Source organism: Pezoporus occidentalis, unplaced genomic scaffold, assembly GCF_034315485.1.
Source record: "Pezoporus occidentalis ecotype Australia unplaced genomic scaffold, CSIRO_AGI_Poc_V1 ctg158, whole genome shotgun sequence".
Taxonomy (NCBI): domain Eukaryota; kingdom Metazoa; phylum Chordata; class Aves; order Psittaciformes; family Psittacidae; genus Pezoporus; species Pezoporus occidentalis.
Window position 1 is genome coordinate 555,905 of NW_026913404.1, and position 27,906 is coordinate 583,810.

General features: G+C 38.9%; 2 protein-coding genes across 14 annotated transcripts in view; one reads left to right on the forward strand and one right to left on the reverse strand.

Moving 5' to 3' along the window:
• PLA2G10 (phospholipase A2 group X) overlaps window positions 1–19,336 on the forward strand; it is a 28,821-nt gene extending 9,485 nt beyond the window's left edge. The window contains exons 1-5 of one of the 7 annotated variants that reach the window (XM_062611870.1): window positions 3,055–4,176; window positions 4,967–5,089; window positions 14,047–14,226; window positions 16,518–16,624; window positions 19,143–19,336. In XM_062611870.1, the coding sequence (XP_062467854.1) occupies window positions 5,055–5,089; window positions 14,047–14,226; window positions 16,518–16,624; window positions 19,143–19,288 (468 nt within the window). In that variant the 5' untranslated portion in view covers window positions 3,055–4,176; window positions 4,967–5,054 and the 3' untranslated portion in view covers window positions 19,289–19,336. Of the gene's footprint in view, window positions 1–1,198; window positions 5,183–7,275; window positions 7,619–14,046; window positions 14,227–16,517; window positions 16,625–19,142 lie in introns of those variants that run through there. The other 6 variants (XM_062611871.1, XM_062611869.1, XM_062611872.1 and 3 more) reach the window with 6 other exon arrangements.
• Window positions 1,593–27,894, reverse strand: BFAR (bifunctional apoptosis regulator). Of its 7 annotated transcripts, none has more exons than XR_009963461.1 (11): window positions 27,688–27,894; window positions 27,176–27,256; window positions 25,913–26,243; window positions 24,866–25,067; window positions 24,407–24,576; window positions 23,561–23,705; window positions 23,143–23,313; window positions 22,389–22,591; window positions 9,499–9,594; window positions 6,448–6,577; window positions 1,593–3,056 (listed from the first exon to the last, which is right to left on the reverse strand). XR_009963461.1 is itself a non-coding variant. In XM_062611859.1 (9 exons), the coding sequence occupies exons 3-9, from the start codon at window positions 26,176–26,178 to the stop codon at window positions 21,328–21,330; spliced, it is 1,341 nt and encodes a 446-aa protein (XP_062467843.1). In that variant the 5' UTR covers window positions 26,179–26,243; window positions 27,176–27,241; window positions 27,688–27,893; the 3' UTR covers window positions 20,337–21,327. The 7 variants fall into 7 exon arrangements, 5 of the variants coding, with proteins under 5 accessions (XP_062467843.1, XP_062467842.1, XP_062467845.1 ...); XR_009963462.1 differs by having other exon boundaries at window positions 6,436–6,577; XM_062611859.1 differs by lacking the exons at window positions 1,593–3,056; window positions 6,448–6,577; window positions 9,499–9,594 and adding an exon at window positions 20,337–21,511 and having other exon boundaries at window positions 27,176–27,241; window positions 27,688–27,893.
• Between the last annotated feature and the right edge of the window lie 12 nt (window positions 27,895–27,906).

A 27,906-nucleotide genomic window follows, 5' to 3' on the forward strand; every position in this document is an offset into this window, starting at 1 on the left:
TTCCTTGTATTAAAATGAAACCAAAAAGAACAACCAAGGCTTAAAACTGCCAAACTGACTGGTGTCCTAATTTTCAATATGTACAATGGAAATTTTGCAGCATTTCTATATGTGTTTGAAGATTTAGTGAACTCTGCAAGTTAAGCATCAGTATTTTGCCTGAGCAGTGCATATTTACAAGGTACTGGGACTTCACTACAGCAGCTACCTTCAGACTCAACTGTTTTCTTAGCTTTTTCTGATAATGAGTCTGCAAGTCTTCTGTTGTAAATGTCCTGACCATGTCTTTTCTTGTCTGTAACTGATCACTTTTAAGGAAATATAAAACCTATAGAGTCATAAACGCCTTCTTAGTTTTAGGAAAAAGTATTCTTAAGCCAGTAACTGATACTGCAAAGAAGCATAAGCTTAAGTCTTTATAATTACAGGATATATAAATTGTTCTAAATTGTTTATATAACATAATACCCATGGCACTTGTGTTTTCTAAATGTGGTGGAAAATAGGCCTACATAGAAAACTTAATAATATGCTTGTCATGATGGCCCAGATTAGAGAATGCATTTAAACTCTTGCCTTGTATTGAGATGAAAATCCTTGCTTCTCGCTGGAAATCAAAACAGCAGCTAGTGGCTAAACAATAGCAGCTAAGCAAACATTTTACTGAACATTGCCCTGCATGTTGTGCACTTACACTCCATGCATACTCCTTGGCAAATGACTCTTACATCTTTTGGCTGATTTGGAAGTACCTTGTTTATTTCAGGTGTAGCAAATCATGATGCTAGTGCTGACAGTTCCCTGGTTCAATTACTCCTCATCCCAACCACACTGCAAAGCAAAAGTAAAGATGGGAGACAGTCCAACAGCAACAGAAAGATCCTGTTGATACTTTTTGATCTGAGATGTCTTAAACTACCACCATATTTCTGGTATTCACTTGTTTCCTACTGATAAATTCTCTAGCTAATCCAGACATTCCCCATCCCTCAGTACTTTGTCTCTCAAGAATACACTGAATTTCCTAGTTCCCAAAGCAGTCTTGATGGCATTTAAGCTGTTTAAAGATATGTAGCCCTTGTGCTGATTAGCCCAGAACAGGCAAGGGCTACATTCTACTCACTCTTCCTTTGATGGACACATAACTTAGGCATTTTATCTTCTGGCAAGCATCCAGTTGCCATTAAACTCTTCACAGCTGAGGAAGCAGACATCATGAACAGAGAGGTTGTGAAAAGTAGACCAGACAAATGGGGTGTTATAGAACAAGACAATAAGAGGTGAACAAATAAACAGGTAAGAAAAATCTGCATTCTGTTTTTAAGCAATTTAAAACAGTTAGAGACAACAAAGAGCCAGTAGACATACTAAAAGGAAAAGTTACACAAAATCATAACACGCATTTCTGTCCCTTCCCTCTTAGCAGAATGTGGTCTGCACAGTCTCTATAAATCCACCGTCTGTCTTCACCTTGAATACTGTACAATTCTGCAGTTTCCCCCCATCTCAGTAAAAATAGAAATGGAAGAAGATTCAGAAATGGTCAACATGGACAAAGGCACAGAAATGGGGTTTCAGAACAGTGAGTCAGATTGACAGTAAAGTATTTCTTTATGAAAAGGGCACTGGTGCTGTTTATGACAAAGCTGTCTATTTAATAAAGTAGGCAAAGTCTCAGCTCTCTTTGAATTCAGTATGGATGATTTCCCCAATGCATTTACATAGCTTAGTTGGTGATATGTGGGAAAAATAATTAATCAATTAATTTGTTATTGCAGTAGAACAGGCTACTGCCTTACCTGCCTGCAGGGCATAGTTTCATGAACACCTTTAGGCAAAACAAGCAGCAGTTTTGGAGTCTCTTTCCCTTCAAGTCTACAGTCCAACTTTCTGCTCAAGGCAGGTTCCATTAAAGCAAATGCCTCTTGTGCACCTCTGGGAAGAATCTGACTCCATATTTTCTACACTGTTCCGTGGGGAAGTAGTAGTCAGCATATCACCTCCCCTCACCATCTTTAAACCTGACCAAATCCAGTGCTCTCAGCTTTTTGTATGTCATCAACTGCAGCCCCCTGAACAGTTTGGTGGCCCTTACGAGTCTTGCTTAGCATGTGAATGTCTTTCTTAAAATGAGACTTGGAACTCCAAATGTTGTCTCACAAGTGTCAAGTGGAAGGGAAGAATCTCTTGCCTCCAAACCTATCAGTTGTGCTCAGCCCAATAAGCAGCTGGACATGTTTGCTGCAAGAGCACACTGTTGACTCACATTCAGCTTGTGCACCATGACCCCCAGCTTCTTTTTTATAAAGCTGCTCTCTATGCAGTCAGTTCCCAACCTGTCACAACACATGGGGTTATGCCAACCCAGATGCAGGGCTTTGCATTTGCCTTTGCTGAACTTCATGAGGTTCCCCAGCAGCTCCTTTTTCCAGTCTGACTGGGTCCATCAGAGTAGCAGCCCTGCCCTCCAGTGTATCAACCACTCCCCCAATTTGGTATCACCCACAAATTTGCTGAGAGGTCACTCTATCTCATCATGCTGGTCATTACATCAACCATTTCAAGAATCCAAGTTGGTGTAACCTATGTAAAAGCAAGCAAGTCAAACATCCTTCCAGAGATATGCTAGAGATTTCAAATTTTGTTGTACAGAAATGCAGGAGTTGCATTGCTGAGTATCTATCTTTTCCTTTAGATATAAAATGTAGCCCTAGGTTCCAGAAGAAGCAGGCCCTGGTCTTTTTTTTGGATGCAAATACTGAAATGTAGAACTTGATTTACTGTAAGAAATCTTCTGGAAGGCAGAGATGCTTGTTGAGACCGAAGAACCAAGCAAGTCAGAAATTATTTATAGGGCCCTTCCCCAGAATCTTCCTGTCTGTGGCTTTGCTCAAAGACAGATGATATATTTCTGTATCTTAAAATGACCAGAGTTGCATCAGTCTACGTGGTACTCCGGGAACATACTTGCAATCTTGTTATTTGCCTGGGTGGTTTTATGCACAGGATGGACTTTGTGCTTGTAGCTGTTACACTTAAGGAGCAGAGGGTAGAATCTGCAAGAGAACAAAACCAGAAAAAAGAGAGATGAAAGAAGAAACCTGTAGGAGTAATTTAGCTCCTCTGCATACATTATAAATATAAACCACTTTCAAGAACATTTATGTAATGACAGCTTTTCCAGCACACAACTGTCTGTTATGGGCAGCTATGCACTAGCACAGTATTTCTGCAGAATGGACAGAATAACATCACTGCCAAAGGGCATATAAAGGACAATGCTACAAACACGCTCCCCAAAATTCTCTCAGAACATATTATGCCACTCATAGGCTTACTATTACCAAAGACATGACAAGTTATACTATACGCTGGTATGGTCCTAAATCGAAGTTGGATTTTGTTCTGTATGCTAGAAATAGATATAATACCAAGTACATTGGAAATACTATAAAACAGCTCATCAGAATGTTTTCTGATCTTCCACATGGAGCTTGTCTCTCCAGACTATGTTTTTTAACTGTCATGGGTTTTGGAACAACATTCCCAACAACACGAGCTGAAGAAAACATCCGTAAACAGGAAGCATTGGTTGTGAAAAGGAACTAAGAGAAGATGGAAGGACATGAAAGAGAAGAAAGTCAGCCAAGCCTCTAAAAATGGGAACAAAGGCACTGCATGTTTCCAAACAAATACTTCAGTAAGTAAGGCTATTTTGTTTCTTCTACGAAGACAACGATGATAAAAGAAGTTGATTGTGTACTACTTGGACATCCAGTACCTGAAGGAACTTAAACTTGTAAGGGATGTATTCCAGGCCAACCCTGTGTCCCAGTCCAATGTTTAAGAAAATGTGGTGTAACTTTAGGACATAGGATCATAGAGTGGTTTGGGTTGGAAAGGACCTCAAGATCATACAGTTCCAAGCTCCCTGCCATGGGCAGGGGCACCTCAACCTAGACCATGTCACCCAAGGCTCTGTCCAACATTTGCCAAGTACAGCAATCAAGTAAATTCAGGCAGTTGACTTACTGCTGGAAAGCAGCTCTTCAGTTCTGGTTATTCTGATACCTTCACAGTGTATCAGGTATGTGTTTTCTTTCCTTATTTTCCTCCAGGAGTCAGTGCTGCAGAAGAACCCAATCTGGGACTTGTGCTGGGTTGCAGAACACCAAGGTGCAGCTCCTCAGCTCTGCTATAGCCATCATATAACACCCCGAACAGATCACCCTGTCATCTCTAACAATGGGAAAATAATTTTCACCATTCTTTATTAGTTCATTCATTCAGTGGGGCAGTAAATATATCATATAGCTTAATTGTCACAAGCTTAATGCAGCAGGATCCTAATTTTGTAGGACTTTGCTTAGATACCAAGAGACCATATTATTTCCATACTCATCATCATTACTACTGATTTTCCTAACAGCTAAATGCAGAATATGTATAGATTTCACCAGGCAGGTGGTAAATGCTTTCTCATTTCTCTGTAAAAATAACTGCTCTTACTAAACAGAAAGTGTTAATGGAACTGACTTCTTCTGTTACAAAAATACAGCTTTGCAGCTGTTTAGTCAGTAGTAAATATACTATTACATTGTTCTCAAAGTCACTAATTTCACCTGCTCACAGGAAAGTGGTAACTTGATTTACATTAACCATACTTTAGACCATTCTAGCACTTTCCATCAACATTTTAACATTTTGGATTAATGTACTCTGTCATCTTCCTGCATATACAGGATCATGGACACTGAGAAATGAGTCTTTTACAATTGACTTAACAGTTTTGCCCATAATATTGTTATGCTGTGAGAAATGTTCCTCAGTACAACTGTGTGTCTCAATTATATTAATCTATTTTTCAGATTTAAAACCAACTCAATTAAAGCAACCATTGAGCACATGCAACCTTGTTTGATAAAGTATATTTGAAAAGCAAATGCTTCTCCTCACCTATGCACAGCTCCAGTTGCCAAAAAGAATTCTTCAGTGAAAAGGAAAATGCAATTTGTCATAAATGACTTACACCAGTCACCAAATGCTTCAGATAAATGAAAAGGAACACTACAAGAAGCAAATACAACAGGTCTGCACTGCCACATAAGATTTATTTGAAAATTTTATGGGAATTGGAAATCTCATTTAAAAAATAAATCATTATCATTGTAATCCATATTAACTTCCAGTCTGCAACTAGTATATTTTCTTAGCCATATGCCATGGCACTTAACTGGACAACCTAAATCTACCTCAATATAAGTATTTCCTTCTATGAGATTTCTCTGCCTCCCATCCCAGTTTCACTAGATGTTCTCCTTTGAACTCTTACTACAACTTGTAGGAAGCAGAACTCCTGACTTGCATTTCTTAGTCATGTAGATTTTGTCACTTTCACATCTTTGACTACTTTCTGGTAGAAGCAGCTGTAGTCTGAACACATCAGTCTCACTTGATTTTTCACTGGTTTTAAGATTACTTTCCTTCCTTCAGTGAAAAACGTATCAACTGCACTAATCCAACACCAAGTACACTAAGACATTGCATCAACTGGTCTCCTGAAGAACATTCACGTTTCTCCTCTGGATACTGTTTTCATTGTCATATCCAATGGTATGCTGGATGGGATACTGTTCAACTGGAAGTTGCACTAAACAGCTGTTGAACACTATTAAAACGTTCTAATAGGTGTGACTTATGGACCGGAAGAGTCAGTAAACAAATGCAGTATAAGTGACAGTATGAAAATGGACTAACAGCAATTAGCAATGAGACTCCATGAGTAACACGGAAATTGCCTTGACCCAGTTGATGGCAGGAGCAGCATAATCTTTAAAAAAAAAAAAAAAAAGGAAAAAAAGGATATTTAAAAAAAGAAAAATCCTTTTTTTTTTTGTTTTCTGTTTTGACTGGTTTTCTCTTACGACTTGTACATTTACCAAGACTTCTTATGGTCATTGACAATGGTTATGGTTGCCACAGATTCCATTTCGCTGGTATTCTAGTCCATCCCCACTGGGAAATGGTCAGCTATGTTCACAGACACAACAGAGTGTGGACAGTTTTCAGTGGGCTAATGCATCATCTCTGGTGTTCACCATGTAGTTACACAAAGGTGTATCAGGTGTACACAGGCATAACGATATCCTACCTTAAACTGATGTGCTTCCATATTTATCCCACGCTACCCTAACTTCAGTGCCAACACAAACATTTCATAGAGTGTGGATTAGTAAGAGCATAACAAAAACAAACCTCATCTGTCTGTGCATGCTTTTAGCCTTTTGGAATCAGACCACATAGGATTTTCTACTTCTGATTAAAGAGGAGTGATGTAAGGCAGAAATCGGAGCACTTCAATGCAAAAGTAAAATTATCCTTCAGTATGCACATGAAAAAGCATTTCATTTCTTTGATGAAAATATCATTCGGTACCAAAAAGCCTACCAGCTGCTCTCCAACAGTAAGATGACATGATGAAGAAAAAGTTCTTGGTAAGTTCTGTAAAATCCCCTTTGTTTCCCTCCTTCTTTATCCTAGCAGTGTAGGCCTCAGTGGGATCTATGGGGGTCATATCCTGGAATATAATGATGCCACAAAAACGCCAAAACAGAAAAAAAAACAACCCAACCCAAAAAGAAACAAACAAAAACATCCCCCCCCCCAAAAAAAAAAAACAAACAAACAAAAAAACCAAAACAACCCAAACCAAACAAAACCCAAACAAAAAACTTAAACAGAAACACACACACAAGATCAATACCCAGAATTTCAGGGGTCCCGACTGCTTGAACAACTGCCAGAAAATGCACTGTCTGATGAAATACTTGGAACTTATGAGCAAGGAAAAATAAGATCACACAAAAGCAAGCAGTATTTTCTGTGGGTTGAGAGGCAATGAAAGTGTGATTGCAATCTGGCATCTAGTTGTAGGCTTTACAAAATATTATAAGAGCTGGAAAGGTAATGGGAAAAAATATCCAAAGATTATACAAGGTACCAAAAAATACTCTGTTTTGGTTGAGAGAAAGTTAAAAAGTTGTTTTGATCCAGCTACACATATCCATAACCAGTTCAGGAGTTGATTGTTCTTTAGTTCTCCAAGAGAAGTAGCAATCGGGAGGTGAAGTTTGGCAGATTCAGAGTACAGGCACAGCGCTTGCATTCAGCACCGGTTATAATTAACCACTAGAAGAATTTACAACACGGCTCACTGCCGTCTTAACTCTTCGGGTCGAGATTAAATAACCTAGGTAGTGCTGTAACTCAAAGAGAAATAACGGCTATAGGAGCTGGCGAGCCCTGGGGTACGGAGGTGAGCCTTCCCCTCCCCCCCCGCCACCCCCCTTAGGGGTCCCTTCCCCCGCTCCGTGGCCGAGTGTCCGGACCCAGCGCTCCCGCTCTTGCAGCGGCAGCTCCTCCCTTCTGCCTAGATGGACAGCGGGGCTCGGGGGACCTGGCCCGGGGCAGAAAGCAGCCTCTTATAGGCAACACGGAGCAGTCAGGCTCACACCTCCTCGCCCCGCCACCGGAGCCGCACCCGCCGCGCCACCCGTGGGACCCCGCCGCCCCGCAATGCCCCTGCGCCTCCTGCTGCTGCTGCTGCTACCGGCAGCCGGTGAGTAGAGCCGCCGCTGGCTTGTGTGGGGCTCAGCATAGGGTACCGGCCCCGCCGCTCCGTGCCCCGTCCAGCAGCGCCTCCCGGGCGGCTGCTGCGGGATGCGTTAGCCCTCCTCCCGGTGCTCCGTACCCGGAGGGATGGGGCTTGGCTGCATCTGGTGGGGGGAAGAAGGAGGAGAGGAAAAGAGCGTTAGGAGACATGACCGTGGCAGATGAACACCTCCACGAGCTGGAAAGCAGTTGTTTGAAAGACTGTCGCTTGGGCACAGCCTGGGTGTAACTCACCCGAACGGGAAACGAGGTGCTGGCAGAGAGCTGCAGGCTGGAGCAGTGCTGACAGCCCGTCTTGTCCCAGCCTGCATGCGGAAGGCAGGAGCTTTGCTGGAGGGTCTCGCACTACTTTTGTAAAGTTCATCAGTAATGTGCAATGGTGTTAAAAAGTGGGGTATTTGGAACCATACTGCAGGTTGCACGTGTAATAATCATATTTCTACAAAGCAAATACATCTACCCACACTACCTCCAAGCACTTCAGTTACGAAGCAGTTCAAAAGCCAAGAACTGCTCAAACTGTGATCACCGGCAGAACCATAACTGGGTTATTCTGAAAGAGTGAGTCAGTCTTCATGAATAAGTTATGATGTGAGGATGTAATTAGAGGACCCCTGCCTCAGACCTGAGTACAGCAACTACTCACTTTGCAAGTATTTAATTTAATTTTTTTGTCTTTTATGTCCTATGTATTAAGCAGTATTAAAGGCCAGTTGTAATAATTTACAATTCATTTCCTCATAGGTTTTCTGAGGTATTCATCAGTGTATCTGAATGTACTTAATTCTTTCACACTTCTGTGAAACTATGTTATCATCCCTCTTTTTCACATAGGTAGGTGGGCTGACACAAAAAAGCATCCACTAATTTTAAGTTCCCATGGTGACATGTTAGAACCTGATTTTATCTACAACTACTTACAATTAATGTAGAACTTTAACTCCTCAAAGCCTGGCTCTCAGAGTGTTGCAGCAGGTTGGTACTCTAACCCCAGGATATGCAGCAGGCATGAGCATACGATTAGTAAACATGTACAGGCATTGTTTAAAAGTGATTAAACCTCATGCTGAGTCTTTGTGACAGCTGTAAGGATAAAATCCAGTTTTCCAGAACAGCATTCAGCTGCCTTAATTCAGAGATTCTCTTTCGTCTTCCTGCACATTTTTATACATACCTGCACAACTTGCAGATTCACCAAACCAAATCTCATTAATAGGATCCCAAGGACAAGAGCCTTGCTTCATTCTTATAACAGATTCTGTGCCAGAATGAAGCAGGGTTGGGGTGAGGAAGGGGGATAAGGCAATCACATGATTAAAGGCCATAAGGTAAAGTGCTTGCATAATGGGGCCAACTTAAGACCCTACCAAGCTCACTGCCCCAGTTCTATTGCCTGACCTCAGCATGCCCCTGTTATTCCCTCTGCGTATTGATCATCCTCCAGATCTCATCCTTTGCACGGCACAAACCTCAGAAAGAACATGAGGGAAAGCAAGGAAATACTCTTTCACTGCTTCTGCCAGCCTGGAGTAATCATTACAGAGAGCCTGGCTTTGGTCTGATAGCTCTGAGTCAGGCATCCCAGTCACCCATTCCATAGGCAACGAGGAGGATGGGAAATGCAGTTTACCTGTTTCTTGGTGCTTGGTCCACAGTATCAAAACAGGCAAATTTATCATTTTGAAAAATTTACATGTGACCCCAGGCTATGGAGATAGCACAGCAGCAGTCTGGGCAACAAGACAAGGTGAACAAGGTGTCATGATGGCTTAAGTAACAAGAGTAAAAAACATAAGCAAAACCAAAAAACATTTCAGTAACTCACACAGTTCAATGGGTTCCACTTCTGGCAAGATCTTGGAGACGCATCAGAAAGTCTGCTTAGTCCCAGGCTCCAAGTTCTGAACTACTGGAGCACTATGACTGTACAAAGAAAATATCACTATAGTAAATACTACACATATTTAACATCAGAAAACATTTCTGTAGCCCCAGTCTTTGAAAGAATATATTAAAATTTCTTTTAAAACCCACAAACCATAAATTGTATTAGATACTAATGACTAATGTAGTATGTATCATAAATATGCAAAGCTGTGCATCTCAATAAAAACCATAATTATATCTCTGCCAAAATAATTATTATGTTTGCATTGTGCCCATTGCAAGGAGTAAAATCTTATGGGGAAATGGGACCTTTCACAAAAAATGAATGCACTTCTAAACATTTTTTCCCCTCTATGCATGTGGAAATATAAGATTTTTAAATACTATTGTAAGCTATTTGGAAAAGTAGGAAAAAAGGAGAGGAGGAAGGCAGAGTGGAAAACAACTTGCAAAGACATAATAAGGTCTTTGAACTCTCTAGAGCTTATACAGGCAACAAACCAAGACACAGGTCAAGCCCTCCAAACATGGCAGGGCTCCAACAAGGATGACAGTTTTGAAATCAAGCACGACACAAGCATAATGTGATCACTTACCATTCCTTTCTCTCCGTCTGTCTTTAGTGTTTCCTTAATTTCAGTCTTCAGGAAGCCACCTCAAGGCTTTTGATCTCTCTGGCTTAGCCATTACAATCACAAAGACACCTGCATAGATTTGTTTGTTGGTTTGGTTTTTCTATCTGCTAGTCTATGGTACCTAAAGCAGCCTTAGGATCCATATAGCTTTGGTTTCCCTTCAACCTTTACTTTTAAAGCAGCTACCTCACATCCAATTAAACTTGAGTTTGCTGATGGGCTGATCTCTTGGGGTTTTTTATTCTCCCAAATATCCGTCTTGAACATTTTCTTTCAAGAATTAGAACAGCTGAAACTTTAACAAAGTTCCAATTCCTATTCTGCAATAAACACTGGAATTAAATATTACAATATTAAAAGCCATAACAAGACCAGACTCAAACTGTCTAACGCTAAATTATTTTTGTACACTTAAGATGTATTTACATTCTGTGACCTCTAGTTATCAAAACAATGTGGGCTTAATTTATTTTTATACACATTACAAAGCAATGAAATTTAAATAAACACAATCTGGTTCCCTCCCTTTTTCCCCACCCACAACACTGTGTTTGAAGAGCTGCACATACTCTGCAATCTGACAAAACAAAAGACCAGACCAGACACAGAGGGAGGACACTACACTTTCAGGAATGTATAATCAAACCTAGAGGAATATTCTTGTCCAGAGGAGGGCCACAAGGATGCTAAGGGGCCTGAAGCACCTTCCATATGAAGACAGGTGGAGAAAGCTGGGGCTGTTCAGCCTGGAGAACAGAAGACTGTGTGGAGACCTCATAGCAGCCTTCCAGTATTTGAAGGGGGCCTATAAGGATGTTGGGGATGGACCCTTCACCAGGACTGTAGTGACAGGGTAAGAGGTAATGGGTTCAAACTTTGGGGAAGTTCAGGTTACGTGTAAGAAAAAAGTTCTTTACTGTGAGGGTGGTGAGGCATTGGAACAGGTTGCCCAAAGAAGTGGTAAATGCTCCATCCCTGGCAGAGTTCAAGACCAGGTTGGACACAGCCTTGGGAAACATGGGCTAGTATGAGGTGTCCCTGCCCATGGCAGGGAGGTTGGAACTGGATGATCTTAAGGTCCTTTCCAACCCAAACCATTCTGTTATTCTATGAAACGCGAAGTCTTCATAAAACCGAACAAAGCCACATAGGAGATTTCAAAAACATACCTTAATCATGAAACACCTGGAAACAGGCAGAATGTCACTTCACTCTCTGGGTATATTCCACAGAAGTTCTGATCAACTACTTTGGAAATGTTACAATGTTGCCAGTATACTAACACTACCATCATCATACTGATACTCTTATTGACAGTTCTACAAATTATAGAATGGTCTTTCATTGCTTCTAATAACCTCAGGTTACAAGACACTTCTCCTTCAGTCATATTCAGAGTATCTACAGCACATTACAGTCTTGCTTTGTTGTGCACATCCAGATGCTGTAACACAAACTCCAAGGATAAAAAGTTCATGTCATTTTCTGTAAGTTACACGACAATTTTTAAAGATTTCCACTTGAGCTCCTCAGGGAGCAGACAGTTCATCACTTCTACTTTACACTGATATAAATCAAGGGAGTGGCAGTTGTCCAGTGTTAGCAAACAATTCTCTGATGAAACCAGGAGTATGACTTGGAAATTCTTGTTTTCCTCTTCCAGTCGCGTAGCTCCCCTGCACCATCCTTCCCCAGTTACCACAACTGAGGCACAATGTAAAACTTCTTCACTTTCTTCAGGGATTTCTTCAGTATCACATATGTCTTGCAGAGCAAGCCCAGCTCTGCCTGTCAACCATTAATATGGTTCCTTCAGCCACTACTGACTAGCTACGAGAGTCTAGCCAAATATTCCTAAACGTTTAAGAGTATAAGCAGTTGTTACTCATAATGCTGCAGCCTTACTGCAGTGTTTTTTCAGATGGGACTTTACTGAACCTGTACTGACAGTGAAGATAACACATTTAATGCTACTGTAAAGATAAGAGTCTAGTTATACTCAAATGGATGCTTCTGCTACCCAGAGCTGAAACACGTACTGAGAACTACCCTGGACTGGGAAATGCTCAATCATGTGTCAGTTCCACAACATGACTGTTATTCTGACACCTAGAACTACAGGTTCTAAAGAGTCCACTCAGTACACCTTCCATTCCCCTTGGGAAAGCATCAAGAGAATCATCAGAAAACCTGGAATGGGAACCATGACATAATAAATACTATTCACTATCTCAGCAAGGAGGTTTTAGTGCCAGCAAAACAGTTTTTAAGTGAAACTGCAAGTGACTACATAACCAAGGAAGCTTTTTTAACTTCTCGAGATGTGATTGCTTTTAATCAATGGGCCAAAAACGCATGTGCAAGTTAAACCACTTTTGTTTCAACATCTTCTCCCTACATCACCTGCCCACAAAGCAAGACGGAACAGGATCTGGGAGTCACCTCCAGTCAGAAAAGTAATAAATACTGTCTTAGGAAGCATAGCTATTTTCATAAGTAAGGATTACCTACATTCTTTCTAAAGCCTTTTTTACCATTCTCACAGAAAAACGAATTTTATTTCTTAATGAGGTGATTTCATGAGGTGTTTAAATCCCTTTGTTTCATGAAATTACAAGTGCTGGAGATCACCACGTATTTCAAGTTACTAAACTGTGCTGGAAACAGTGTTTTTCTGTCAGATCTTCCATTAACTGATTATATAGTTAATTATAGAATGTTTTAAAAGTCTAATAGTCTATTATAATAGATGACATGATTATACAGATTATATACAAACTGTATAATCATATAGTTATTCTGTAGGAAAAGAACTGTCAAAGCCTTCAATGACAAAGTCTAAATGTTTTTTCTGCTCTCTCTTACACAGACATTACCAGTTATTAAATGTTAATGTCCCTCCCAATCTGTATCCAGTACCGAGAGCTAAGATTTATAAACTGTTCCCCTCGTATCAAATCATTAATCTGTAAGAAAACTCTAATCAGCAGCCTTGATTAACCCCCTCATTTGTTGAGTTCTCATCCAACTTCTTAAAAAATGATGCAAATACCTTGGTGCCTGAACTACAAGGAAATGCTGCCTGTTACCATGAAGGGTCTTTGATGCATTATCTCAATCTGAAGGATGACACAATGTCCTAAAAAACGTCATCTGGTGTCTCAGTATTTATCTGCTGCTCTGGACCTACTTTAATACTGACACAGAATAGTTAAAATTCCTAAATACAGTCTTGTTCTGGAGAAAGAACAATGAGAATCCCTTAAACAACAACTAAATGCAAACACAATGAAATAATAAAAATAAAAAAGGTAACCCTTCTTCTAATACAAAAAATATAAATATAAAAAACGCAACCCTGGAAATAACTTCAAGCACCCACTCATTTCCTTGCTCTGCAACCTGCCCCACCACCCCTGTCAGTTATTTGGCTTTGTCTATAAATGACAAAAACCAGAACCCCATCAGAGAGGACATATTTGTTCAAATGTAAAGCATTACATTTTAGAAAATGGGCAAAGTTGCATGTTGTGACAAGGAGAAAATACCACAATGCTTAGGGCATCTAATTGTAGCAGATTAGTGGACCTAGAACCACAGAACACATGCTAGCCCTTGCCAGATTTAAGACTGCAAATGACTTAAGTCTGCCGTTGTATGCTGCGCTGATGGGAAGAAACCACTGCAGCTATTCAGAATGCTGTGTTCTGCTCACTATAGGTGGGGGTAAAAAGGGACTGGGTCAAGCAGTGCGATGCCAAGCATCAACAAGAACACGGTATTAAGTATGGACATTCATTATCAAAGTTCAATTTTGTATCTGCAGGTTTGATTCAATAAAAAAATAAAAGAGGTTTTCTTCCACAGTTTATAAAGGCACTCTTGGGGAAGCCCGTTTTAGAAATCGAAGAGGAATACTTGAATTAGCTGGAGCCATTAGATGTACTACAGGTCGATCTCCTTTTGCCTACTTACGCTACGGATGCTACTGTGGTCTGGGAGGAAGAGGATGGCCCAAAGACAGAGTAGACTGGTAAGAGTTAACTATTTACCTGAGTAATTAAGTGATGAATGTATGCAGATGGCAGAGTAAAAGGACTACAGTATGAATTAGGCCTACTTAACACCAGTGAGGGAATTGAGTTTAAACACATCTCAGACTACCAAAAAACTGAGGCAGTAAAATTATGTTCCTGTAGATCTGTGTGAGACCTACTTGCCTTTAACTCAAACTCTCATTGCATTAATACTGGATTCACAGTACAACTGAGGTTCTTTGCTTTTGCTGCTTGGCCAAAGCTGAAGAACTAAAGTCTAATTGTAGAAGCTTTAAATGTCAAGCATTCAAGCTATCTCTTTAGGGTAGAATATAAGGAAAGTTCAAATCAGATTTTTTTTTTTTAATAGGGATTCTAGTTGGGATTAAACCTAAAACTTCTAGAATCTTACCCTACATATTTCAAATTTCTGGATGTGCAATCTGTTAAAGACAACTTAGGAGAATGTAGTTGCTACTTTAAAGACTGGGAAAACACATTAAAAGAAGGGACTATTATTACTTCTATTCATCTGTAGCACTAAAGATAATGATGGAGAATCTGCAGTTTGCTGATCTTTCACTGTAGGCCATTTTTCCACATTGTAGTAAATCCCACAGCAACAATAAGCTGCTTCTTCACAAAACATGGTTAGCTATTTGTGGTCTGGGTTTTAACAGCTACAGAATGTTAAGAACAAGCCAGAAGTCAGTGTTCTTAGTCTATCTACTGCATTTGACCAGAATCAAGAATTGAATGTAGACACAAACTTTCTTACCAAGTCTGACTTCTTAAAAGTTTTGATATACATCATGAGCTGTTTACATTTAGAATGCACGAAAACAAGTTAAGAAATACAGAAATACTTAATCTGAAGTAAAAACATCACTAATGGAATTATTCCAGTCATAGCTATTGCATTTTAGATTTTTGCCTGCCACTTACAAGAACTCCTTTGAAATGGGGACAATCATATACTGCTTTCATAAGCTAAAATATAAAATCCTTAAGTATCTGTTTTTATTTTAAATGCTTACAAGAGGACTAAAGTAATTCTAAAAATTGTTGTAAACACATGAAGATAGTCTGCACACTAGCAAAAGCCTGGGTTATTTACCCAAGTACTGCTACAAAGACTCACTAGATTCATTTTTTTTATTTCTATGGATGAAATGGAACTACGCTACTTCACAAGCATGGGCTTTTCCATTGTTACGTACCACAGGATCTTTAAATGGCAATTCACATGGAATTACCCAGTAATTATTTAATAAGCATAGGACAGAATAGTAGTTCAAATGAGATCTCACAGCATTAACTTTTCTATTGCAGACACAAATTCCTCAATCTAAACACCACCTAAACAACATGTGCCTACTGTAGTAGGCTACCAGGAGGAAAATGAATGAGTGAGCACGAAGTGTTTGCAGATACACCTTGGTGTTCTTCCACCAAGTCAAAGAAGAAACAGTATGGTTACTTTGCAGCAAGACCCTACAAGCTATCTAATTTCAGGTCTTTGTTACCTCCCCTACTTGGTATACTGGGATTCCAATGAAGAATAGTTTTTTTCTAAGCTTTAAAATACACCGTTAATGCTTTTCTGTGACAGAAAGTCTATGAATGAATTCATTGTCCCAATTGTAACAATTTTTGAAACCATCATTTTGGGCATTTTTTTCCAAATTCTTTCATGATACTAAGCAAACAGTTTTAGTTCTGACATGGCATTAAACAGCACCTATGCTTATTCCTTACTGAACACTTATCTGCTTTCAGCTTTTCTGCCACCAAGGACTTTCCTATATGACAACATTTATGATGCTACAGCCCAACAAATCTTGTCCCCTTCCTGTAACTAACTGTTACAATAGCATTGATAACTTCCAGAAGAATACATCATTCATTATCTGGCAGACTATTCTGTTTTTTCATCTTTTCTTGGAAAGGGCTAGGAGAGAGTTACACTCACATAAAAATTTACTGTGTTTAAATGGAGACTGCTTCAAAGATTCCTTGTACTTTCATCTATAAGGAAGTTCAACTAGACTAATGCATATCAGACATTATCGTCAATTACATGAAAGAGCCGTAATTTTTCCAGGTGATCTATTAAACAATTACCCTGTTCTGCTTCCTGGGCAGGTAACTGGTTGTACATTCACATATGTTGACTGTTTTATCATTTCACAGCCTGTAGAAACATGCTGATGATAAACATCCAGATTACATGGACAAAAAATAACCACAGTTTGAATTAAGGCAAACCCACTTCTATCACTCTCAGGTGCTGCTTTAACCATGACTGCTGCTACGGCAAGGCAGAACAAGCAGGTTGTCACCCCAAGATAGAAAGTTACCACTGGGAATGTGAAGACAACACTGCTGTGTGTGGTGAGTGAACAGTTCTTGCTGGGGGGTTTGTGTGATTTGGGTTATTTTGGGGGAGGAGTGGGGGAGAAGCAGAGAAGTAGTTTTGTTTGTCCTTTTTTACTTCTCCCATTTGTCTCACTGATTTAATAGAAAAACATTTTTTTTTTATTAACTGTAAAATTCTTATTTCACCTTCCTTCCTTTCACAACTTTTTTTACTCTCTGCCTCCAGGAAGCACAGCTATGCCAACCAATTTAATGCAGTTTCCTCTTCTAATCCCCACCTACTGACATACATAAAGCAAGCAAAATTCTTATCTACAAGCTTTTATTACCCTTGCATGACACACTACCAGAAACCCTCTCTTTTACACATATTGAGGAACCCATGTTAGGCTAGTCTCTGCAGGTCAAAACCAAAAGCACACAGCTACAAACAGGAAATTACAACTGTTTAAAAGGATCCTTTTTATACTTAGAAGATATTTCACACCATTTTTAAGTCTACCATGAACAAGTTTTTGACATACTTACCACTGATCAGTTGCACAGCCCACTGCTAGTGGCTACAACTGATGAATGAATTCACAATTACAACTTCCAACTTCAAACAGTGAGGTAACAAAATATTTGATGGCTATGTTTATTTATGGAACAAGCCGTAACATGTTAATTTGAAACTATTTATATAATTAGCATACAAGTTGCAACAGATGGTTGACCACATCCTGATATTGTTCAATTGCTCGGAAATATGAATGTAATATACTGGCCATGCTGTAAGTATGAAAGGACAAAGAGACCTCAAAGAAACAAACAAAAATGTGTTTAAAAGGAAAAGCAGCATTTCTTTTACATTAATTGTTCATAATTCCCAGGGTTCTAGCAAATATTTCCCAACACACTTCAAAAGCTTTTTGAACTGTAACTTCTCACAAGCCCCCAAATTTGCAGGTTTTTTTCTTCCTGTTGTTAGGTTTTGGGATTTGTTTGGGGTTTTTTGTCAAGTCAGGTGCTAGGTCAGTTACCTTGCATGCTACTACCTGGAATGCAAATCAGAACTGGTTATTATGTGCTCCACAAAAATACAGCCCCTCACATAAACCTGTTTACAGTGAGTCTGAGTTTCTGACTACCATAGTTTAAAGGCAACACAGTAGGCTGTTCACAGAAGACTCAAAACCCTCTAATTTCATAACTCAATTTAGAATTTGCCTGACCTGACATAAAATTAAAGGTTTTGACACTATTTTATTTCCTCCCTTCCATTCAATCTTTACATTTACTTTTACTTTGCCCAAGTGCCTACCTCAAGCAGAATCTCTACTGGCCAGTTTCCTCCTCTACTGCATAAGTACTACATGTCTTCTCTCTCAAACTACCTAATTAACTGTCAGGTTACAGTCCTCCTGTATCTGGCTGTAAAGCTTCGGCTCCTGTTCCAGTCTAGAAGCTGACAATATTTTAAAATACTGGCGAAGACAGTAAGGCATACCATGGAGAAGATTAACTTTCAAGCAGTAACAAGAGAACGAATAATTTTTCTCAGTTACAGTTTGTTGTTTTTTTTTTTTATTCAGTCATGTTGTTTGTGCTTCTTAGGCTATTGAGTACTTCTTAGGGTAACCAGTTGCAGCTTCAACATATATACATTAAGAACTTCCACAGCAGACTTCGAGTTCATTCACAAAACTGACAATTTGTTCTGCTCCTAGATAAATCTCAAGGAGAGATTTAGCTAAGCTTTTAAAATGTTAACTACTCAGACAAAATATAATAAAGGATTCTTCAGTTTACAGACAGTTGCATAGAGAAAATGCACACATTTCTGGGTTGGCACAATAAAACCAAAATATATTGCTGTAGGAGAAAATGTTCATGCCAAGAAGAAACGTTCATGCCAAGAAATCTGTTAAGTTACAACACTAAAATTATAAAACAAATATCGCCAGACATGGATATTACCGTTCTTAAAACGCACTTTATCTTACTACTGAATGCCTTAACAGAAAGAATTGGGCAATTTTAAACAGGGAATATCTTTGCATCCTTTGTTTCACATATATAATTCAAATGTGACATTGTTTAGTAGATTAAAGTGTATGCGAAATGGAAAATACCTTCCAAACTCCAGTTCCACTGGAGCAACAGGGTGATCGGGGAGGGTCACATACCACTTTCTAAAAAGGAATCAACTATCAGAGTTCCTTCATTGAAGAACATGAGAAGGGTATTTAAGTCTTTATCCAATTATTATTGTATTTTCACCTGCCAAGACAGTTCCAGTGATTATCAATCATCACTAAACTAAACCATGCTTGTATATTCTCTGCTGCTGAGATGTTCTAGCATGGAGCTCTACCTAAAGAGTACGAAAGAACTGTAAGACTTGCTAAAGCTTGCTGCAGTTCCTATTGCACCTGAAATATAAGAACTATTTATATGGCAAATATGGAACATGAGGTAGCAATTCTTGGTATTCCATTTGGTATTTTTAATTACCTGAGACTAACAATAAACTTACTGTGTTTTCTTTCAGAATCACTAGAAGACAAATGTCAAAAAATGGCATGTGAATGTGACCGTGAAGCTGCCAAATGTTTTTCTAAAGCTCCCTATCATACAAAACACCTTTTATGGCCAGACTTTATGTGTGGTGAGATTCAGCCTTTGTGTAGGTATTAGATATATGACATCAGTCTTCATGAAATAAACTCTGTATTTAAATCTAAATTACTATTTTTTTTGAGTCACAGTAGTGACAACAGATGATTTTCCCCCCTTCTTGATCCTCCTTCTGCCACCTCAGCCTCTCCACTCTAGAATGGCAAAAGTAAACATGTATCCTCTAATTTACCTTCTACATTGCACAGACTAAAAGGAAGGTCATCGGTTCTGTGTAAGGTCTTACTGACTACATAGAAATTTGAGTTTTTTGAGTAACTGACTTTAAATTAATTCTGTTTATATTCAGATTCACAGATTTTTCAGACTCGTATCATTCACTGTAAACTCCACTGGCTGTAAGATAAAAATCAAACTTTTGTACTAACATTTACCCAAACGTTTAACTTTGAACTGACCATTAAGAAAGGCATGGAGTGACAGCGTCAGCATGAAGACCCCTCTCAACTATATTAAATACTTATTATAACGCCTAAGTGAACTTGTGTCTTATTTACCTTCATCTTACATGAATTAAAAACCCTAATTCTTTTTTTTCTAGTATTTACTTTTTAAATACAATTTTCTAAGAAGTTCATTTCATGTGGTTCCAGCTTCTTACTCTATGTGTACCTCAAGTATCCTGTGAGCACAGGGAGAAGTTCTACAATTTCATTAAAAACTTCAAAGCCAGGTTTAAAAGTGCAAATACAAACCATCACCAAGACAGATGAACACAAAAAGCAGCAGTGACTGGGATCAGCTGCCTTCTCTGTATTTGAACAGCATGACTTTGTTAAGTTCAGAAGCATATATACCTCATAAGGCTGTACAGAGGTTTCAGCTAGTGTCACTTTGTAGTTTTTCTCTTATGAAATCAGTAACATGAATTGATGAATAATACACTTTTTCATAACTGCTCATTTTAACTGTTCAAGAAGCAGGAGTGTTTTATGTCTACTTTCACCCACCTCAACTTAAACATGCAGGGCTACACAAATTTGCACAAGTCATAGCTAATGACAAGTACGTCAATATAAATAAAACCAGAACACGTCTTTAGGAAGGATGAAGATTTCAGAAGAGATCTTTAATCTTTAAAAATATTCATATGCGAATTTAAAATTCATATTAATGATACAGATGAGGAAAAAAAACCCAAACACAACAAAACCAACCAATCAAAAAAAGCAAACCAATGGAGAATGCAAGGGAACAAAGCTTTTAAAAAAAAAAAAAAAAAAAAATCTAACTTTTGCTTCAGTCAAAAACCATACACTAACAAATGGCAATTCTGATTACACAAAATAAACTTTCCAGTCAGTATTTGCTCACAGATCTAGATACACACATTATACTACAGTAAGATGTGTCAGGTCACTTTCCCAAACTAATTCTTTTTTAAGAGATAACCCTGAATTTAAGAATTAACAACAGACTTCAAGAGGAGAGCATTAAAGAAACTACTGATGAAGTCTAACCAATCTGGATCACCACATATTCCAGAGAACAAGAAAACTCAGCTTCTGAGTTTTTGCCTTCAACAGCAGGAATTTTAGAATTCCCTGCTGTGAGACTGCGTATTTGACAGTCACATCTTTACACAGAAAGCTGAAAACACTGAAGTACTTTCAGTATCAAGCCTATCCAGGAAGAGCCTTCCTTTGGCGTACTGAAGTAGAGGAACACACAGTAGCTCTTCAGAAAACTCTCATTTTAAGGCAAGCTTGAAAATAACTGGAATGCTCAAGATGAAACAGGCAAGATTGATCTGATGTAAAATAGAGTGACATGACTGTTATAAGTTTTATATGGCTAAATCAGGAATGTAATTATTTTTCCCCCATAGAAGATTACTATTGGATAATAAAGCCCATCCTCTGATTTGGAATCAGCTAGTTTAAAAGTAACTTATTTTAGGGATTTTTTTTTTCTGTACGTTTAAATTAACATAATCTACCACTTTCACTGCCACATATATAAAGAAGAAGAGCAAAGTTTATTTTAAGTCCATTTTTACAAGCTAAACAGCTCAAAAGTTCCAATAGCAGTCACTGCACTTATGTCTCATGACGCCTTACTTCTTTAACCAGCTGATCAATGTTTGTAATTGGGTTAAAGTACAAGGCCCAGTAAAACAAACAATTGCAGACAAATTGAGGAATGAAAGGCCAAAAAATGGCAACAAAAAGACCCTGGGTTAAGGCTTTCCAGAAATGTCTCCACATTCTGTGAGGAATAGTCCTGTGAAAAAGGAAAGGGAGAGGCTTAGAGGAACTTTTCACTTTGCTTTTACCCATTCTAAGAAAAGCTAGAATGTGCTACAGCTGCAAGTTATTTAGCCCTTGCTTGGGAACCCGTAAAACAGTATTTTGCACTCCAGAAAAAGCTTTCTTAAAATACAGTAATACTAGATTTTGTATGAGGAAGCATTAAATCAATTTATTCAGACCACAAAGCACAGCAAGTTAAAGTAGTTGATCCCAAATTATTTCCATGCATCCCGCTCTCTTTTGAACATGCTCTGCCCCCTAGCTGCTGGCACAGAAGGTGAAAACCCAGTATACAACAAAACAAGATTTTCCTTTGCCAGCTCTAAAAAACTGTAACAGCAATTATGAAGTAACATTAACAGCTTGAACTAAAGCAGTAACTGAAAACAGCAATTCTGATCACCTATCAGAAATAATATCAGTGTAATAAACTTAGTCATGATCCTGAGGACTCATCTTTTAATAACTATACTGTATGCATTTAACGACAAAATCCATATATACTTAGTTCTCAGCTGACAGATAATACCAGTGACCATAAAAGGCAATTCTCAAGGTAAGAGTTAATATTTACCCAATGGTTAAGAACATGCTTATTACCATTACTGTATTTGCTACATCTGATAACTAAAACCAGCTATAAGAAGCCCTTTCAAGTATTCAAAGAAGTATAGTCAAGAGTGAATACTAGTGTATGTGTGGATTCAGACTCACATGTTCTTATTAACCTCAGAGTTGTGGTTAGACACTGTCATTTCAGTGGGTAACTGTCAAATTGCAAGACTGTTGCTTTCTATTTATAAGGCCACATACTTCCTACCCTCGTAAACAAGCTCAGTAAGACTTACTTCAATTCTCTTCTTGACCAGAGCCTCCAAAAGGAGAATAACTCCAGAACAGAGAGCAACATGGCATTTACAATTATAAATCTTGATGTCCAGTAGTGCACATCTAGCCAATCCCAAGCAAATTCGGCTATCAACTGGTATGGCAGAAATAAATACTTAACAATGAATTCTCTCCACTGTTTCCAGGAAGGATCTTGAAGGTCCTGTAAATTAAGATAAGAAGACTATTAATCAATTTCATAGTAAACAGATATAATACTGACTTATCTCCACTACAGTTTTGTTGAAAAAACTGTTTTTTCATACATTGAAAGCAGTAATTTCAATGTATGAAATCCTTTCTGGTAGATAATACTATAACCCTGTAATTTTCACTAGATAAAACACTACAGACAGCCAGACTTTACAATGCCATTTACTAAAATACAGATATTTTGAATGAGCAGCCTTTCTACAGTCATGTGAACCTCAAAAAAACCCCAACAAAACAAAAAAAAAAAAACAAACAAAACAAAATCAGTTTCATAGATTTAAAGTCTTAAGAGCCTTACATCAGTCTTACTAAAGGTAATGGTCACAACACTGGTGATCACATACAATAAAATCAAGGAATCATTTACATTCTTTATTTTTTCTTTAAATTTGTATTGTACAGAGAAGAAATGGTGCATAACTATATCATGTGTTTTTATGCTGCTATGTTAAAATGCTTATAACTAAAGCAAGTGGTATATTTAATGTTTTGAACACTTACTATTAGTTTTGTGACAGTATCTTCATACACATCTTCTTGTGTGGGGCAAATTGTGTGGATAAAAGGTAGGAAAGCTTCTGTGTAATCAAACAGATACAGGTATAACATACTGAGTCTTGGAGAACTCTTCAGTGCATACAGAAGAAAAAGGGACTTTCCTGGACTTACTGCCTGAAAGATATCAAATTATTGTTTCAAATAATGAAAAGACAAAATGAAAGGGATATGCCAGTTCTTAAGATTTTTCTGACAATCATTGTTCAAAGGATCATTTTTCAAATACACAATTCAGTAAACTGAGCTGTTTTCACAAGGATAATTCTACTACCTTAACATTCCTCCTGGCTTTAACAGGATTTTCATGTAAAGATATTTTTAAAATACTTAACATACATGACAGGCTTTAGATAAGATTTACCTTATATTCCCAAAGGTTCTGTGGTGGTTTAACACCTAAAGCTTTCACACGTTCCAGTTCTGCCATAATAGCTTTCCTGTGGTTACTGCTCTCTATACTGTAAGGCTCTTTTGTGAAATCCTCCTCTGTCAGTGTTAGGAGGAGTCTGCAAACGCAGAATTCAGAAGGTAAACAGTGACTCTTCACCAAAAAGATACAACTACAAATTAGCCATTACATACTGAAACAATAAGTGACTGATAGAAGTCATCACCTTTTGAATTACAGAACCATAGAACGGTCTGGGTTGGAAGGGACTTTAAAGATTGTCATTACGCTCTATATCAAGTGTCCTAAGTCAACTGCATCTCAGAGCCTGTGTTTTAGATATCCCTCATGTTTTTTCTTGCCTGCTTTCAACATGCAAAATTACCAGCTTGTTGGCTGGCTACTGAACACAATTCTTCAGTACTTCACATATTGAATCAGGTCTCCTGAAATCAAACCCAGAGCTCTTCAGTGGAATGCAACAAAGCATATAAAATTTGCATATTTTCACAAGAAAGAAAAGGTGGAGGGGTGGATAATATATTAGAATTCTACTTTCAGTACCACTAAAATCTGCATTGTCAGCATTTAAAGTAGTTTGTACAAAATTTTCAGTTACCTTGCTTAGTACCTACTACAAAAGTTTTCAACTACAAGTGTTAAAACTTGCCTGGAATTTTACTCTTGAAACATCAACAGAATATTCCCTCTATCTATAGAGCAAAGTATGGTCATTTCATAGTGTACCATCCCTAACAAAAGCTCTCCAGTAGTCCTATCAAATAAATGATAGGTGTTTTTCACAGTCAGGCCTCTTACCTTCCATTCACTTTCTCCAGTAGGAATCTTTCCTTGTAATGCGAAGTCCATGGGCCCAGCTGCTCTAGCCAAATTATCACTTCCTTAGCAGTCCATTTAGCAACAGGCTTGTGGACAAGATAATCTTCTTCAAACTCTCTGCTGCTCCAGTGATACCCAAGTAGAACTACCTATAGGCAGATTAAAAAATAAATAAATAGAGAGATATCCTTTACCTACAAAGCAAATATACTAATAATACAAATAAACAAGCATTGAGTGGCTTGACATGTCGAATCCTCTGTTTGATGGACCCTAGAATATTCAGGTTATTCAGACAACCCTGAATGCTACCTTATTTACTCTGTTCAGCTGAAGCCTGTTCTGTGCTGATGATGTTTTGTATGTGCATGTAATTTAAGTATACCAGATTGCATGCTTAATGAAGTAAATATGGAAAACCAACCAGATGAAACTTACTGCTACACAAGTTAAAGCTGTCAGAACGCCTGAGAAAAAACCTCCTCCTTGAGGATTAATTCTTCCTGTGTTCCGAACTGTAGGCATCTGGTCATTCCCATATTTTTGGAAGGTTGCTAAGCTGCGTGCTACATCACTGTTTTGTAGAATATCTTCTTTTCTTTGTTCAATGGCATCAGAAAATAGCTTTTCAATAACATCCCTAATGGGAAAAATATTTGTCACTGTACTATAACCACTGAGACTTAATATTCAGAAAAGGGACATATTTGGTGGGTTTTGTTTTCCAGCCTCTGCTTGAGACTGTCATCTTTGAAAGCAAGAAAACATTAATTATTAATACTTAGCAGACTTGAATCAATTATTTCCAAACAAGATTTTTTTTAGCTTCTAAAGATAAAGGAAATGAAAATATAGCATTAAAAAAATTCCTTCTTTCTTACATAAACTAGGACTCTGTGTGGCACTGGCAGGCTTTGTTTATTCAAAAATGCTAAGTAAAAGACAACATAAAATCCTACCATCAATCGTACAATCTATTTACTAAAATATTACTAACCTAAGAGAAAGTATTATTAACACAAAAACTTGTGGGTAATTCATGACAGCAAATTGGTATTTCTAGCTTTGTTCTGCAGTCAGATCACATTTCTTCCCATAGATAATTCCTATTACAGAAGTAAATATACAATTATCAAAGATCACTCTAACTTAGAATTATTAGGAAACAACCAGCTATATATAAAAGATGCAAATGTCTCAATACCAAATAAGAATCCCTTCTCTCCATCACCCCAAAAAACCCAGGATAAAATAAAAAAAACAAACCCAGAGCCCCAGACACAGCCAACCAACCCACCCCTTAGTTCCATGCAGAAAAGTGTGCCTGAACAGATCAGTACAGGTGCAGAACATGAGAAACTTCAGGATTTAAACATCCCTGTGACAGTCTGGATTACCAATAAACTATGAAAATGTGCAGCAAACTCAAGAAAGCAGATGAGTTCTGAGGGTTTTAGAAATCCAGAAATGGCACAGTACACTCACCTAAAGAGGATGTTGACTTTGGGGAATCCTTCCCATTTTTCTCTGCATTCAGGACATTCATTCTTCTTGGAAGACACCCACCACAAAGCTAGGCAATGTCTGCAGAAACTGTGCCCACAGTTCAGGGTGGTGGGATTGACCATAATGTCGTAACAGCAGTGGCAAAGGAACTCACTCACTGATATCCGCCGACTGCCCTCAGGAGCAGCATGTGTCTCAACCTCTGCCCTCTCTGTTTCACCTTGCAAAGTCTCATCTTCTTCCATCTTCTTTTATGCCTTGTGCAAACAGAAAGCTCTCTTAGATCTTCAAAGCAGGTAAGGAATTACTTCTGCCAAGCAACAAGATAAACCTTCTCAAGAAAGATGAGAATTGCAAGCAGTATAATTTATCGTCATTCTTTTGTCACTCTGATGGTTTTAAATAACTAACTTAGCTCTCCCAAAAATAAAACATGACCTTCCCTTTTCAACAACATATTCATTGCAAGCTACAATCAAAATCCAATTCTACATGTAAACAGCAGGGCTCAAATCTCCCTGTATTTCCTGTGTTACAGGACACATGAAAGTGAAACAAAAAACTATGATTCAGATGACTTTTGACAGTTATTTTTAAGCAAAGTTTTAGTAAAAGACACTAATCAAAAGAAATATCATTAAAGAATACCATCAGAGAATAAAAAAAATGAAATACCAGTATACGTAACTTACTTCATCACTATTCTTTCTAAGCACATGGAATAAAACATTACTAACAAAGGTCAATGCTGGACATCGCTGAGCAATGTTAAAAAAAATACAGAAAAAAAAACCCTGATCCACAAAGTCATACATTACAGCATTACAAGGGATTGATCTGCTTGCATCTCAAGGACTGGACTTTGTATCACTTTACCGGTAATTACTCTTTGCTCGTATTACAGAAAATGTACAAGTTAGAAGAGTTTTAAGATTGTTCTAAGCTTACCAAACTATTAAACCTATTTGCCTGACGTTCCTATTATATTCTCTGAGACTGCTAAACCTAGTTTCTTAAGAAAAACTCTGATCCAGATCATGTACTCGTAAGTCACAGTATGTTAGAAGCTATCAAAAACTACAATTTTCTCTTCTGGCACTACCAAATCAAAATATTTACACACTCCACCACGTGGCTTCTGCTTAGTACTAAGTTATCATCTTTCCACCCAGATCAAGCACAGAGAGATAAATATGCAAACTGGTAACGAATAAACAAAAAATACAGTACAGAAACACAAACCGATAGCGCAACCAGGATCCCTAGACTGCTGAGTCAGTCTTTTCCCAGTAAGGCAAGGATTGCTGGCTTTCCAAGACAAACCTGAAGCATCAGTTAAAAGAGCAAAACTCCCCAAAACCCCCAAGGTCTGGCACCCAAAACATTCTTCTGGTTTTCCTGGAAGAAAGAAGCAAAGGAATTTCTGTAGGTGAAAAAGTTATTTTACCAGTCTTGCACCAAATTAGGTAAGAGTCGGAAGGCTCACCGGCCCCTGTCCTGCCTCTCTAGCCTCAGCCCTCTCCCTGCAAAGCTCCCATGTTTCGGGCCTGCACCGGTCTCTTCCTGCCCCCTAGACCAAACCGGGTCCACGGCAGAGGCGTCACCAGCCCACCCCTACCCCCCAAGCGCCGCGGCTCGGCACCCCCAGGCCGCAAGCGGGAGCGGAGGCTCCCCGCGCCCAGTCCGGCCTCAGCCCCACCGCCCGCAGCGAAGGCGCGGCGCCGAACCGTGCCGTGCCCAACCGCCCGACTCACCCGCTGGCGACCAGGGCCCGCACACAAGGGAAGGGCCGCGCTGCTGCGCCCAGCCCCCACCGCCCCTCCGCTGGGGAGGGTCGCACAGCTCCCGCGACTCGTCCCAGCACCCCGCGAGAAGCCGCGGCGGGCATCGTCCCTCCGGACGTATATGTCTTCCTGCGCCCTGCCCGCCCCGGGCTGCGGAGGGAAATTGCACAGCCCCGTGGGAGGCTGCGG